The sequence below is a fragment of the Erythrolamprus reginae genome, chromosome 12, assembly GCF_031021105.1.
Source record: "Erythrolamprus reginae isolate rEryReg1 chromosome 12, rEryReg1.hap1, whole genome shotgun sequence".
Lineage (NCBI taxonomy): Eukaryota > Metazoa > Chordata > Lepidosauria > Squamata > Dipsadidae > Erythrolamprus > Erythrolamprus reginae.
The window spans coordinates 21,891,808-21,906,708 of record NC_091961.1 but is presented as its reverse complement, the minus strand read 5'-3'; the positions used below and the strand labels follow the sequence as shown (position 1 = coordinate 21,906,708).

Genomic DNA, 14,901 nt, shown 5'->3' with positions numbered 1-14,901 from the left:
AGGATTAGTGGTATATGTTTTCCTAAGTTGATGACTTCCAAGTGAGTTGGGTTTACAGTCCATATATCCAACCCATCTGAAAAGGTGCAGAATAATTATTCTTTAATGGTCTCCTTTTGCAATGCTTACTACAAGTACTTTCTATACAGTAGAACTGTATGACTCAGCGCCCTGAGTCAGTTGAGAAGGGCAGTATAGAAATATAAATGTATGTATGTATGTATGTATGTATGTATGTATGTATGTATGCATGTTTATTTGGAAATACAATACAATGGAATCTCTACTTAAGAACCCCTCTACTTAAGAACTTTTCTAGATAAGAACCGAGTGTTCAAGATTTTTTTGCCTCTTTTTAAGAAACATTTTCTACTTAAGAATCTGAGCCTGGAAAAATGTCCCACGAAATTTGAGAGTGGCACAAAGGCCCGGCCAGTTTCCTGCCATTCCTTCTTTAATCCCGGCCATCTCAGGCTTTTCTGGGCTGCCAGAGGAGCCTTTCAGTGGTGCTTAAGGAGGCTTTGGCAGTCCAGAGTAAACAAAGCATTTTCCTTTCTCTGGGTGCTTGGACAGGGAATAAACCTGTGCCAGTGCTCAGAGAAAAGAAATGCTCCCTTCACTCTGGACAGCGACTGTCCTCCTCTTCTTCCTCCTCCTCCTCCCACCCAAATCCCGAGATTTTATTTCTTTCCTTATGGGTTTCCATGCATTATTTGCTTTTACATTGATCCCTATGGGAAAATTGCTTCTACTTACAAACTTAGAACCTGATCATGGAACGAATTAAGTTCGTAAGTAGAGGTACCTCAGATCCTCTTTAAGGATTTATTTATTTATTTATTGTTAGAGTTGAAAGGGACCATGCAGGTCATCAAGTCCAACCCCCTTCCTGAGCAGGAATCCTAAAGCACCCCAGCCAAATGGCAGTCCAATCTCCTCTTGAAAGTGTCCAGAGTTGGGGAGTTCACAATCTCCACAGGCAGGTTGTTCCACTGGTTGATCGCTCTGACCGTCAGGAAGTTCTTCCTTACTTCTAGGTTGAATCTCTCCTTGGTCAGCTTCCAGCCGTTGTTCCTCGTCCGGCCCTCTGGTGCTCTGGAGAATAGAGTGGCCCCCTCCTCTCTGTGGCAATCCCTCATATACCTATATATAGCTATCATGTCCCCTCTGGCCCTCCTTTTCTCTAGGCTATCCATGCCCAGTTACCGCAATCTCTCTTCGTAAGTCTTGGTTTCAAGTCCCCTAATCATTTTGGTTGCTCTTTTCTGCACCTTCTCCAGAGTTTCAATGTCTCTTTTGAAGTGTGGTGACCAGAACTGGATGCAGTACTCCAGATGTGGTCTGACCAGGCCGTAGTAGAGTGGTATTAATACTTCCCTGGATCTGTAAAAACAAAACAAAAAACTGAGGGATAAAAGTTCCAAGTTCCAATGAAGTTTGCTGTGGCAGTCTGAGGATATTGTTTAGATAAAAATGCCTCAGCCTACCAAAGCAAACTTCACTGGAACTTGAACAGTAGCAAAATGAATACTGCCACTGTCTCTTATTTCTCCTTAGGTGGAGGCATGAAATTAGCATAATAATCTTTGACTTTTTAAGAAATTTATGTTATAAATAATATCTATTAGATTTTAAATGCTGGTTTTTTTAAAAAATGTACCTAGGCAAAAAGATTTGAAAAAATTATCTGAATGTCAGTTCTGGAAGCCATTATGATCTGTTTGCTTCAACTGGGAATTTAGCCTGGGAAATTGGGAGGAGGGTTTTTTTTGGAGTGGTAGAAACTTAGTCATAACAAAGTTATTTATTCAAGGATGAGAGTGGCTGCACCTGCATGGGGTTCAGTGTGAATATTTGATTGGACCATGTGATGAGTAGTGTTGGGCGAACAGAACCCGCACAATTTGGGTCCGTACCAAATTTTGTGTTGTTCGGCATGCCGAACACCACCAAAAAAATTTAAAAATTTTTATCCGGTTCGGCGTTTGTGCCGATCACCACAAAAGCCACCGCCTGGCTGTCATCTGCTGAGAAGAGGAGGAAGAGCCGGGCGCTGGTGGTGGCGGAGGAAGGCGAACACCAGGGAGCTGTCGGCCAGTTGGGAGGATGGAAGGGAGGCACAAAAGGAGCTGGGGAATCCCTCCCACGAAGAGATTCCGGAGGCGGAGCTTTGACGTCACGTATACCGGCAGGTTGCTAAGGATGCCAAGGTGATCACTTCCTGGATTCCATGGAATCCAGGAAGTGATCACCTTGCCATCCTTATCAAAGGGAGGCCTTCAAAGGGAGGCCTTTTCACGTAAAAATAAACATTTTTATTTTTACAAAAAAGGACGCCTCAGCAGCATTGCAAGCAAAGGGCAGTTCTTTCACGTAAAAAAAAAAAAATTTACGTGAAAGAACCTCCCTTTGTTTGCAGCGCCGCTGCAGCATCCTTTTTCCTAAAAATAAAAATGTTTATTTTTAGGTGAAAGGATGCTGCAAGCAAAGGGCAGTCCTTTCACATAAAAATACAAAATTTTATTTTTAGGTGAAAGGACCCCCTTTTGCTTGCAGCACCGCTGCGGCGTCCTTTTTCGTAAAAATAATAATCAATAAAAATAAAAAATCTGGGATTCCGGGGGCGGAGCTTTGGTGCCATGGACTGTTCGGGTTCAGCTGAACTTTGCATGAAGTTCGTCCGCACTTGCCGAACCTGAACACCGTGATGAGCTTGTGGGTGTGGGGCAGAGTTGTGAACTTTCCACTGGGTGGGGGAAACCCTGGCAGCTTCCAGATTCGAGATCAGGCAGAGGTTCCAACTTACCACCGCTACTGGTGCTGATGCTCATGTAATTCCGGGCTGGCACACAAGTTGGAGCGAGATTTGGCTTCTGTGCATGCGTAGGAAGAAAAGACCTTGTAAGAAGACGTGCGGGTGCAAGAGATTTCGGAGATTTTTGGTGAAAAAATTGCTAAACATCACCAAAATCTCTCTTGCACGTGCATCCTCTCACTGGACTTTGGATCCTGCGCATCTTGCTCCAACATATGTGTTTTCTCACCGGTCACCCGCACTTGTGCGCACAGCTCCATTTCCACCACCAGTGTGCCATTCTCCCCCTCCCCCATCCAGGAAGGTACCCAATATTGTTCCGGATTCCCCATATGTTGCCAACATGACATCGCTAATAAATTAGAACTTTGAGGAACTTCTAGCCTCGGAGTTTTCTTTCGTTGGGGGTGTTTATGGGAACGCTGACATTAACCCAAATCCCAATTTCCTAGGCTAAAATATGTGGCAGTTGAAGTTGTTTGGCAAGGATTTGCTATATGTAATATTTTTTAGATTCGCTACATATTTTTTTCCATTACTGAAAGACATACAGGGAGACAGATTTGGCCTGACCAAAATTTCCTACTTTTAAACTCCGTTCCCATTATGTTACTTCATTATCAAGAGCTTAAGAGAGATAATGAGGGTAATAGAAGAATGTTCAGTATTAATTCTAAGTATGAAACACAGGTTTTTTTAAAGTGCTATGAAAAAAAATCTATTACAATTAATTAAAGTCCAATTAAATAGCTGATGTTAGCACAACCCACCTTCTACTGCCTGAATCCCAAAACCAACCCAAATAAAAAGACTATAAGAATGTAGAGAATTAATTTCCTTTTTCAGGGGAGGATTAACCAATATAACTGAACAGGCAATGGAGAACATGGGCAACTGGAAAAGAGGACAGAATAATTGTATAATTTTCTTGGTATTTGTGAGTTATCAGTGGTACAGTGGCCTAGAGGTGGTGGTCTTGCCTCACAATCAAAAGTATGTGAGTTCGATCCTAGATAGCAGCACATATTTCTCTCTTTGGCTGCAATGTTATGAGCTGCAAACTCTGCATTGACAACAGGATGGACATCTGACCAGTAAATACTCAGCTCCATTTAGTTACCCCGACTTCACCCAGAAGCAAGGGATTATGGGGCCATTAAAAGACCAAAAATAATAATAATAAGGCAGCCAACATTGACACATTCTAGTTTCTACATTGAATAGCAAACAAACTATGAGTATCAGGGCAAACTTTTCATGTCAAAATGCATTAAGTACCAAATTTGATGAAAGCAGTTGAGTACCAAGGTCCCCCCAAAATAAAGGAAACACTCAAATAACACATCCTAGATCCGAATGAATGAAATACTGTATTCTCATTGAATATTTTTTTTTCTGTACAAAGTTGAATGTGCACAACAGCATGTGAAATTGATTGTCAGTCAGTGTTGCTTCCTAAGTGGACAGTTTGTTTTCACAGACGTTTGGTTTACTTGGAGTTATATTGTGTTGTTTAAGTGCTCCCTTTATTTTTTTGAGCAGTGTACGTAAGCCCACAGGTATATTAAATTACTCATTTCAGAATTGGAAATATTGGGGGTGGGAGTTTCCCAATTGCAATACTTTTCCAATAAATATTTATTTCAACATTAATTTGGTTCCAAGCATGCACAGAACCAAAAAATCAGCCAGATCTCACATGCGTCCATGTCCCCTTGCAAGAGTTTGCTTTTGTGCTGTTCCTCCTGATTCACTTTTCCTTGAAACTTTTCTTTGCTAGAATAAAAAAAAACCTGGCCTTTTCACAAGGGAAGAAGCTGTTTAGGAACAAGGTTATGGGGGGCCATTTCCACTGAATTATTCCAGTGGGTTATTGAAAAGAAGGTGGAAGCCAGGGGTGGCCTGCTAACCGGAACGCTAAATTGGGCTCACCACCGCAGCTTGGGAGTGCTTGCGGGGCCAGTGCAATTTTGCTTCTGCACCTGTGGAGATAGCAAAATCGTGCACAGAGCCACAGGTGCGCCCGTGTTTTGGTGAGGTTTTTTTGCTCCCATGCATGCTGAAACACAGGCGCATCTGCAGCTCCGCGCATAATTTTGCTACCTCCACAGCTGCAGAAGCAAAATCATGCTGGCCCCACAAGCACTCACCAGCCACGGCGCTGAGCCCAATTTAGTGTTCCGGTTGGAGCCCACGCCTGGTGGAAGCAAAGATTTCCAGAAAGGCAAGGTGCAGATGAAGAAAGCAACATCAAATGATTGGCTTGGAGGTACAAGGATGTAGAGAGCAAGCTAAAGATAAAACTCAAGTTAAACGCGGCCGCGAGAGCCATCATGGGGCTCCCTAGATTCACCCACGTTTCTGCAACACTCCGTGGCCTGCACTGGCTGCTGATCGGTTTCTGGTCACAATTCAAAGTGTTGGTAATGACCTTTAAAGCCCTACATGGCATTGGACCAGAATACATCCGGAACCGCCTTCTACCGCACGAATCCCAGCGGCCGATAAGGTCCCACAGAGTTGGCCTTCTCTGGGTCCCATTGACCAAACAATGTCATTTGGCGGGCCCCAGGGGAAGAGCCTTCTCTGTGGCAGCCCCGGCCCTCTGGAATCAACTCCCCCCCAAGAGATTAGAATGGCCCCTGCCCTCCTTGTCTTTCACAAATTACTCAAGACCCACCTTTATCGCCAGGCATGGGGGAACTGAGACATCCTCCCCCAGGCTTTTATATTTTATGTTTGGTATGTATGTGTTGTATGGTTTTAAATTGTTGGGGTTTTAGATATGTTTTATTTTAATATTAGATTTGTCTCACTGTTATATGTTTTTGTATTACTGTTGTGAGCCGCCCCGAGTCTTTGGAGAGGGGCGGCATACACATCTAATAAATAATTAATAATAATTAATAATAATAATAATAATAATAATAATAATAATAATAAAACTCTTGCGCACAAAAGAGTCTCTAGACTTGTCTCTGATTGAAGACTTTGTCAAGAAGAAATCTAAACCTTAAAAGAAATCTAAAGTTAGTCATTTAGAATCCAAAGAACTCAGAAAGTATCTACTTTTGACTTGTCGTCACCAACATCCTCAAGAAAAGGAGTGCCAGTCTTGAATTTCTTATCTTGCAGAGGAATGGGCTGGTTTATTAGAATCCCCTTTCCTGTAGGACAGAATTTCTGAAATCCGGGCTATTTAAATAATGTGGGGGAAATGGGCCTATATCAAGTGTATATCTGGAGCGAAGAGCATATCTCAATTCTTAAAGCCCTCATAAAAACAAGCAAAAGATTCAGATCAGGTATGACAGGAAATTAATTCTGAGACAAGCTGCATTCACACCCTTCTCGTGAAACATTACAAAAAGATGAAGCTTTTGAATGGGGTTCTCTCCAGCGACTGCACCTGGGCAACCTTTGGTATTTAGCAGTGTGAAGGGCTGGCAATGGGATGCCATAAGGCTGGTGCCCTCTTGAGATGCATACAAAAGCATGCTCAGTGTCGCATGGTAATCAGCTTTCAAATATTCTAGTTTATTAATATGCATGGCTTGTCTAACTAGATGGAATTAAACATGCTGATTGAAAGAGCTCATGGAAAGAAATCATAAATATTATGAATTTAGATAAGCAAGCAGGTCCAGATCCAGCATGGCATATCTGGCATTTTCCAATGAAATGAAAACGTTCACTTCCCTTCATTCTAGATTTATTCATTCCTTTGCTCAGAACTTCTGATACACAACAGGTTGCGAAACATAACTTGCTTTGTCCTGTGCAGTTTGGATTTAACACATGGCAACTCCAAATCTCAACTAGCAAATGCTCTGTCCTACACATTGGGAAGAAGAATCTGAACTCCAAATACGAACTGAATAATCAAATTATCACAGATATTCCCCACTCGGTTAAAGACCTTGTTAAGTGCCAAAGCCCACTGCAACAATATAGCCAAGAAGGCTTCAAGAGTTGTAAACCTAATCCTACATAGCTTCTGCTCTGGCAATCTCACACTACTTACCAGAGCTTACAAAACTTTTCCCAGACCCATCCTCAAATACAGCTCATCTATTTGGAACCCATATCGCATCTCAGACATCAACAACCTTGAAAATGTCCAAAGACACTTCACCAGAAGAGCCCTTCACTCCTCCACTCGAAATAGAATACCCTATGAGACTAGACATTCAATCTTGGGCCTAGAAAGTTTAGAACTAAGATGCCTTAAACAAGATCTAAGTATTGCCCACAAGATCATATGCTGCAACGTCCTGCCTGTCGACGACTACTTCAGCTTCAACCACAACAACACAAGAGCACACAACAGATTTAAACTTAACCGCTCCAAACTTGACTGTAAAAAATATGACTTCAGTAACCGAGTTGTCGAAGCGTGGAACTCATTACCGGACTCCATAGTGTCATCCCCAAACCCCCAACACTTTACCCTTAGATTATCTACGGTTGACCTATCCAGATTCCTAAGAGGTCAGTAAAAGGCGAGTACAAGTGCACTAGAGTGCCTTCCGTCCCCTGTCCTATTGCTCTCCTATATCTCCTATACCTTTCTTCTATTCCTATATCTCTTCTTCTATTCTTTCATTGATACGTTCTATTACTGTACCTTCTTTTCTATTATTTCTTAGATATATTTTACTATGAGTATCTCCTCTATAACCTTCATTATGTATTTTACTATGTGTATATAGATATATACCCACTAAAACCCTCATTAGGTATTGGACAAAATAAATAAATAAAATAAATAAATAAATAAATAAATAAATAAGATAATACTGCTTTGTGCCTATTTCACCAAAGTTCCTCCATATGGTTTACAGTTCATTGAATGCTCAACAGTATAATAGAGGCTTAAAACTCAGGAATGACTGACACAACCACGTTACTCCACAAAATTATTTACTGAAATATGAATAATCATTTCCTAAAGCATCTTAGCACAAGATGCAATCAAAAAAAATAAAGCAAAGATCAGTACGAATTCCAATCTGTTTTTGTAACCAAGAGCTTTGGTGAATTCACTTGGTGTGAGAATTGGAAAAATGTGTGTACAAAGTATAAACAAAGTGTATAAATATGATTGTGAATATGTAAGAAGTACAAGCATGGTTATGAGTACAAGAAATTTTATGAATACATGGGTATATTAGGACAGTAGCAGGAGTGGGTTCTAACTTACCTGGTTCGCTTTGTCCCGTGCCATGTAGCCCCACCTCATGGCTATGCGCATGATTTGCGCATGCGCAGTAACAAAAAAATCAGAAAAAATCCCCCTCAAAAAACAAGATGGTGACACATGTGCAGGGCTGGAAAGTTGGCTTCTGCACAATTGCAGAAGAAAAAAATCCTCCCAAAAATTTTTTTTAAATGCCCCCTCAAATTTTTTTTTGAAAAATGATGGTGGCCTCCACAGACCAGCACTGACCAATCCGATTCTATGATGTCATCATAACATCACCAGTGGGTTACTACTAGTTTGGGTGAACCGTTCTGAACCAGGAAGAACCCACTTCTGGACTGTAGGCATGATGGTGTGCTTATGTACACCTCCAGCGGTGGGCTCTAGCAGGAATGCTAAATTGGGCTCGCCACGGCGGCTCGTAAGTACTTGTGGGGCCAGCATGATTTTGCTTCTGCACCTGTGGAGATAGCAAAATCGCGCACAGAGTCGTAGGTGCGCCCATGATTTATTTTATTTATTTATTTATTTATTTATTGGATTTGTATGCCGCCCCTCTCCGTAGACTCAGGGCGGCTAACAACAATGATAAAAACAGCATGTAACAGTCCAATCCAATACTAAAATAACTAAAACAAACCTTACTATAAAACCAAACATACATACAAACATACCATGCATAAATTGTAAAGGCCTAGGGGGAAATAATATCTTAGTTCCCCCATGCCTGACAGCAGAGGTGGGTTTTAAGAAGCTTACGAAAGGCGAGGAGGGTGGGGGCAATTCTAATCTCTGGGGGGAGTTGGTTCCAAAGGGCCAGGGAAGGCTCTTCCCCTGGGTCCTGCCAAACGACATTGTTTAGTTGATGGGACCCAGAGAAGGCCCACTCTGTGGGACCTAACTGGTCGCTGGGATTCGTGCAGCAGAAGGCGGTCCCTGAGATAATCTGGTCCGGTGCCATGAAGGGATTTGGCATGCGCAGAAGCAAAAAACTCTCATCGAAACACGGGCGCACCTGCAGCTCCGTGCACAATTTTGCTATCTCCACTGCTGCAGAAGCAAAATCGTGCTGGCCCCACAAGCACTCACGAGCCATGGTGGCGACCCCAATTTAGCGTTCTGGCTAGCAGCCCACCCCTACACACCTCTTACAGACCTCTTAGCAATGGAGTAAGATTGATAGTAGACAGTCTAAGGTTAAAGTTTTGGGGAAGAAACCACAGAGTCAGGTAGTGCATTCCAGGCATTGATCACTCTGTTACTGAAGTCGTGTTTTCTGCAGTTGACTTTGGAATAGTTTACATTAAGTTTGCATCTATTGTGTGTGTTGTTGTGGTTGAAGCTAAAGTCATCATTGACATTAATATGCCTGGGTGATACAACCAAAAATTCCTATCTCTAGATAATATAGTGCTCCCAGTTTCTCTTGGCAGATCTTAATTCTTTGGAAGAAGTACAAGCCACTGCAGTTCCATTCAAGATTTTGTTTCCTTAAATCTTTGAGCCAGCAATATGGAACTTGAAACAGGTTTTCACGCTCATTCTTTTGTATTTAATTGCTGACCTTGTTAGCTTCGGTTTGTTCCTCCAATTCAAATTTCCCTTTTAATGCAGGATCAGTCAGTTTGCATAGTTTCGTTGCTAAAGGCTGATCCTATTCAATATCCTTTTTCAAAAGTTAATAATGTGTTGAAACTTGCCCTTCCATTTCCTAAACATTGCTCTCTGCCTCTCTGCAAAATAATATATATTTTTTCTATTGTATTCCTCAGGATGCTTCAGGATGTCCTTTAATGATGTCTCGAGGATTGCTATTATTTTTTTTGCTGGGAGTGCAAGACACGGACACTTGTATTATTTAATTAAAAAACTTCCTCACTCTGTCGCCTCCTCTCCTTGTCCTAGCTAATGCAAGAAATAACCTCAGGGTGTCTCCCATTGGGGAGACATGGAAGCTACAAAGCAAGGAAGCTACGGTGAAAGAGAGTTCACGCACAAATTCCTTTTTTTCCTTAGCACGAGGTTCCTGAACCCATGTCATCCTCTGAGACTCTCACCCAAGTTTCCTTTAATCTTAAGGAAAAAGATGCAAGGCGAATTTCTTTCCCCTCGAATTAAAGCACAACGGTGGGCGAAGGGCAGGAGAAAACCCCAGAAGTAATAACCAGTTCTTTGCTTTCCTCTGCAGACAGTAGTCCGTGATGGCAAGAGAGAAAGCATCATGAGCACGCTCTTTGTCTCTCCATCTGACATTGAGAACGGCCAAATCATCGTCTGCAAAGCTACCAACAAGGCGGTTCCGAGTGGAAAAGAGACCTCGGTCACCATTGACATCCAACGTGAGTGCGGTGGAGTGGGTTCATTTTGGTCTGTCTGCTTTTCCATTTTATTCCACACAGCATTCAGACGGTGAAGTGCAAAAAATATTTATTTATTTATTTATTTATTTATTTATTTATTTATTCGTTCGTTCGTTCGTTCGTTCATTCATTCATTCATTCATTCATTCATTCATTCATTCATTCATTCATTCAATTTTTATGCCACCCTTCTCCTTAGACTCAGGGCGGCTTACAACATGTTAGCAATAGCACTTTTTTAACAGAGCCAGCCTATTGCCCCCACAATCCGGGTCCTCATGTTACCCACCTCGGAAGGATGGAAGGCTGAGTCAACCTTGAGCCAGTGATGTGATTTGAACCACTGACCTTCAGATCTACAAGTCAGCTTCAGTGGCCTGCAGTACAGGACTCTACTTGCTGCACCACCCCGGCTCAATCACTGTGGGTGTGGCTTATTTTGTGGGTGTGGCTTGCCAACCATGTGGCCAAGTGGGAGTAGCTTGATGATCATGTGATCAGGCTGGCTTAAAGGTCATGTGACTGGCTTAAAGGTGGCCAACTTGACTATTTAATACTATGCATATACTGTATGCCATATGTGTAACTACATATTACACACAGGCACACAAAAATATACATTATCTATATAAACTGTATGTGTATGTACACACACACACACACACAGCTCTTTTAAAATTATACACATTCAACCTCATTTACTGCGATAGGAAAAACATACCCAGAGCCCAGAAGGGAAAAAAAGAAAAAAAATCGATTTTTTTTTTTACCGGTACTGCGTACCTGACCATACCTGTGGGAGCCCATCATTCCATTCACACTATCAAAGGCGTTGTTATTGTTGTCGTTGTTGTTCCAAAAGACAACTGGGCTTTCTTTCTTTCTTTCTTTTTCTCTTTCTCTTTCTCTCTCTCTCTTTCTCTCTCTCTCTCTCTCTCTCTCTCTCTCTCTCTCTCTCTTTCTTTCATTCTTTCTCTCTCTCTCTCTTTCTTTCTCTCTTTCTCTCTCTTTCTTTCTTTCTCTCTTTCTCTCTCTCTCCTTCTTTCTTTCTCTTTCTCTCTCTTTCTCTCTTTCTTTCTATCTCTCTCTCTTTCTTTCTCTCTTTCTCTCTCTCTCTTTCTCTTTCTCTTTCTCTCTCTCTCTCTCTTTCTTTCTTTCTCTCTCTCTCTTTCCTTATTTCTTTCTTTCTTTCTTTCTTTCTTTCTTTCTTTCTTTCTTTGGGTCCTTGTTTTTATTTGAAGACAATTCGCTTCTCATGCAAGAACCTTCATTGGTTTCAGACCCATTTACACATTGATTCCACACCCATTTAAACATCAAGTCAGCTGACCCTGAGATAAACCCACAAGTAGCCTCAGGGGCTCTCAGGGAGAGTCTAACGACCAGATGATTGCAAAGAAAGATGATCCTTCCATTCTCCCACAACCTGTCAGAACTAATCCTTCCATCTCACCCACCATCCTGCCAGTATCAATGAAGCTTCTTGGGTGAGAAGTGAAACATCTTCAATTAAAAACAAAGAAAGTCCAGCTGCCTTTTGAAATAGCACTTTTGAGACAACCATGACTTGGATGACTGAGAATCTCTGCAGATATTCACACTGTGGGTATAGCTCATGCAGGATGCCCTGCATTTTCTTTCAACATCTTTCTGTGCAAATTGGGTGCTCTGGGGTGGAGCTCCATTTTTGCTACCCTACTGCAGCCCAATCCGGACAGCAGCCCACCCCTGCCTATATATTTATTGTGGTCTATCCTCTTTTACCTTATCCAATTGACATAAAAAATGATTGGAGAATTACTAACACCCACAACCGCCTATAGACCCAGGATATTATTATTATTATTATTATTATTATTATTATTATTATTATTATTATTAAATTTTATATGCCTCCCCTCTCCGAAGACTGGGGGCTCACAACATATAAAAAACAGTATACATCGAGATAAAAATAAGTTAAAATTAATAGTGACATTTTAAAAAGAAACTAAAAAGCCTATTAACATGCACGCATCCCATTCAGCAAGCTTACTATATATTCATTGGCCAGGGGGTAGAGTCTAATGATCCAAGCTTGGCGGCATAAGTGAGTCTTTAAACTCGGGGGTGGGGTGGGGGTGGCAGGAGGTGAAGAAAGGAAGGGAGCTTGGCAGTTAAAATGGGACATCAAACCTATATGATCATGCCTGTGTAGGCACACACTAATTTAATTGTCTCCTTGTTCGCTTGTTTGATGTTGAAATCGATCAGCAGAACAATGTAGAAAGGACCTCGCTAAGGTGACAGTAGTGCCAAACTTCCCCTTTTTTTATGGTTGGGGATGGTTCTGCAGGAGACGGTTGATGAATTCTCAAGGGTTTTCAGCAATGTAAGAGACAGAGAGTAAAAATAAGGAATTTGTCTTTGCCTCGATGGCAAAGAAACATAGATTTCCGCATCATAGATTTTTTTTTCCTAGTTAAGAATAAGCCTTTCGAAGAGGCTAGTACACCTCTTGTATTATTGAACACCCAACAACTAGCAAACTTTTGATGTTATTATAGCATCCTGTAGTTTGCCCAGGAGGAATGTTTACAATGCACATATTCTTAAGGCATTTGTGATATATGTACTGTAGCTATAGAGGGGAGAGTGTGATAAATGGCCCGTGTTTGTTTACTTGAAGAATTGAAGAAATTGAATGTGCTGCACCTCTCAGCCCAAAAAACTCCAAAATGACATATGGAAATTTGCTACTATTTGAATCGATTCGGTCCTGACGAGCGGTCTTTCACTGGTCAGTCGTCAAGGCCAAACGAGTCTTCTCAGCCAAATCGAAATGCAAGACAGTTGTAGCCTAAATAATTTAGTGTTTGCAATGGCTAGCAGTTATTGCCAGATGAATTGTCAAGATTCAAAGCGTTCTGGAAACGAAGGTCTAGGGAGACACGTAAAGGGCAAACGGGAAGGTATGTTGCTGAGTTTACAGGTCTTGGTGGCACTATGCTTCGTTATTATTAAAGTGGGAGAAACTTACAGAGAGGGGTTAATAATGTAATTTAGCTGGCTTGAGCTTAAATTGCTGAGAAGTGGTCTCAAGTCAACTGTTGAGAGGGAAACAACAGAGCAGCTTCTAAGTGGAGTGAATAGGATATCAGCCCAGAACAATGGACAACGACATGGGAAGAGGCTCAGAGGAAATTATAGATGTACAGCATTATTAAATGAGGAGGTATGAAAGTCTTTTCCAGCAGCAAACAAGGCTTGCTTTAATGGTTATAACCTGTGGACAGAGTATTCCTGCCTCGCGAGTAAATAAGTAGACTTTTTATTAGATTCAATTCAATTTAGTTTAATACATTTTTATGCTGCCCAACTCCCAGCAGTTCTGGAAGGCTTAAATTTGTATAACATTCAAAAACAAGCAACAGTAGAAAAACACAGAAATAATACAAAACAAAGGAACAATGATGCCAAAACAAAACAAGAAAGGAAGGAAGGAAGGAAGCATCAACATGAAGACCCTCATCTTTATAGGGTCCTTTGATATACCAAAAGGATGGGGGATCTTTCAAATATTAGGGTGCAAAGGGCAGATTCTTAAAAATTCAGGAGATATTCGGAGAAGTTTGTGTCTGGAAAGTAGCCCATGTTGAACTTCCTGGCACTCTTAAATATTAGCAAGTGACCCCAGAAAATGTTTAATGACATTTTGTATTAAGACATAAAACATTGTATGTCATAAAAAAATTATGATAAATTTTATTATTTTTTTATAATAATAACAGATACACACTACATAAAAACACAGTGCCCAGTGATCGTGCTCCCACCACCCAACATAATTCAGACCCCTCCACCAAAATGAGGGTGCACATTATTTATAATGTTTTAAACCAAGAATATTACAATATTTACAAATTATAGAGTGATTCCAGTTTATACACCTTGCCAAATTTCACTTCCACAGGAACGTCTCCTGGATTTTGTGATCATTGTGTAAGTTAACCCATTTGAAAAAGTTGATTGAAAATACCTTGCACCATTTTGCCCAGTTAAAAGTTACAGACCCAACGGTGCTTCTTTTAAAAGGAAACTGGGCTTCTTTTGTTTGTTTTTTCTTGAATATGTTTTGCTTTTCATCCAAGAAGCTTCTGAATTATAGAGAATGGGAGAATTTATATTCCTTGCAGTTATCTGGTCCTTAGCTCTCTATCTGAGAGACTTTAAAGCCACTTGGAGATTTCTTTGTGTCCTCCAAATAGCCTCAATGACTCTTACAGAGAGTCATTAGATAAGAAGTGAAACATTTTCAAGGAAAAACAGAAAGAAGCACTTTTGGGACAACCAGTCACAGGATGACTGAGAATCTCCATAGACAATTACAGACACAAGAAATGTTAAAAGTAGTGACGGGTGAACCCAACGAAGTTCGGGTTCGATGGATTTGGGCGAACTTTGCAAAAAATTCGGGTGACGTCACAGAACCCTGAACCTGAACCTGAATTCCGAACTTTTTAAAAATAGAGCTGCAAAAGGCA

The 14,901-nt window shown here is 41.1% G+C and overlaps 1 protein-coding gene across 1 annotated transcript in view; it reads left to right on the top strand.

Annotated features, from left to right (window-relative positions):
* Positions 1–14,901, top strand: part of KIRREL3 (kirre like nephrin family adhesion molecule 3) — a 952,257-nt gene that overhangs the window by 714,650 nt on the left and 222,706 nt on the right. Inside the window, exon 6 of the mRNA XM_070765424.1 lies at positions 10,207–10,357. Within this exon, the coding sequence (XP_070621525.1) occupies positions 10,207–10,357 (151 nt within the window). The remainder of the gene's footprint in view (positions 1–10,206; positions 10,358–14,901) is intronic.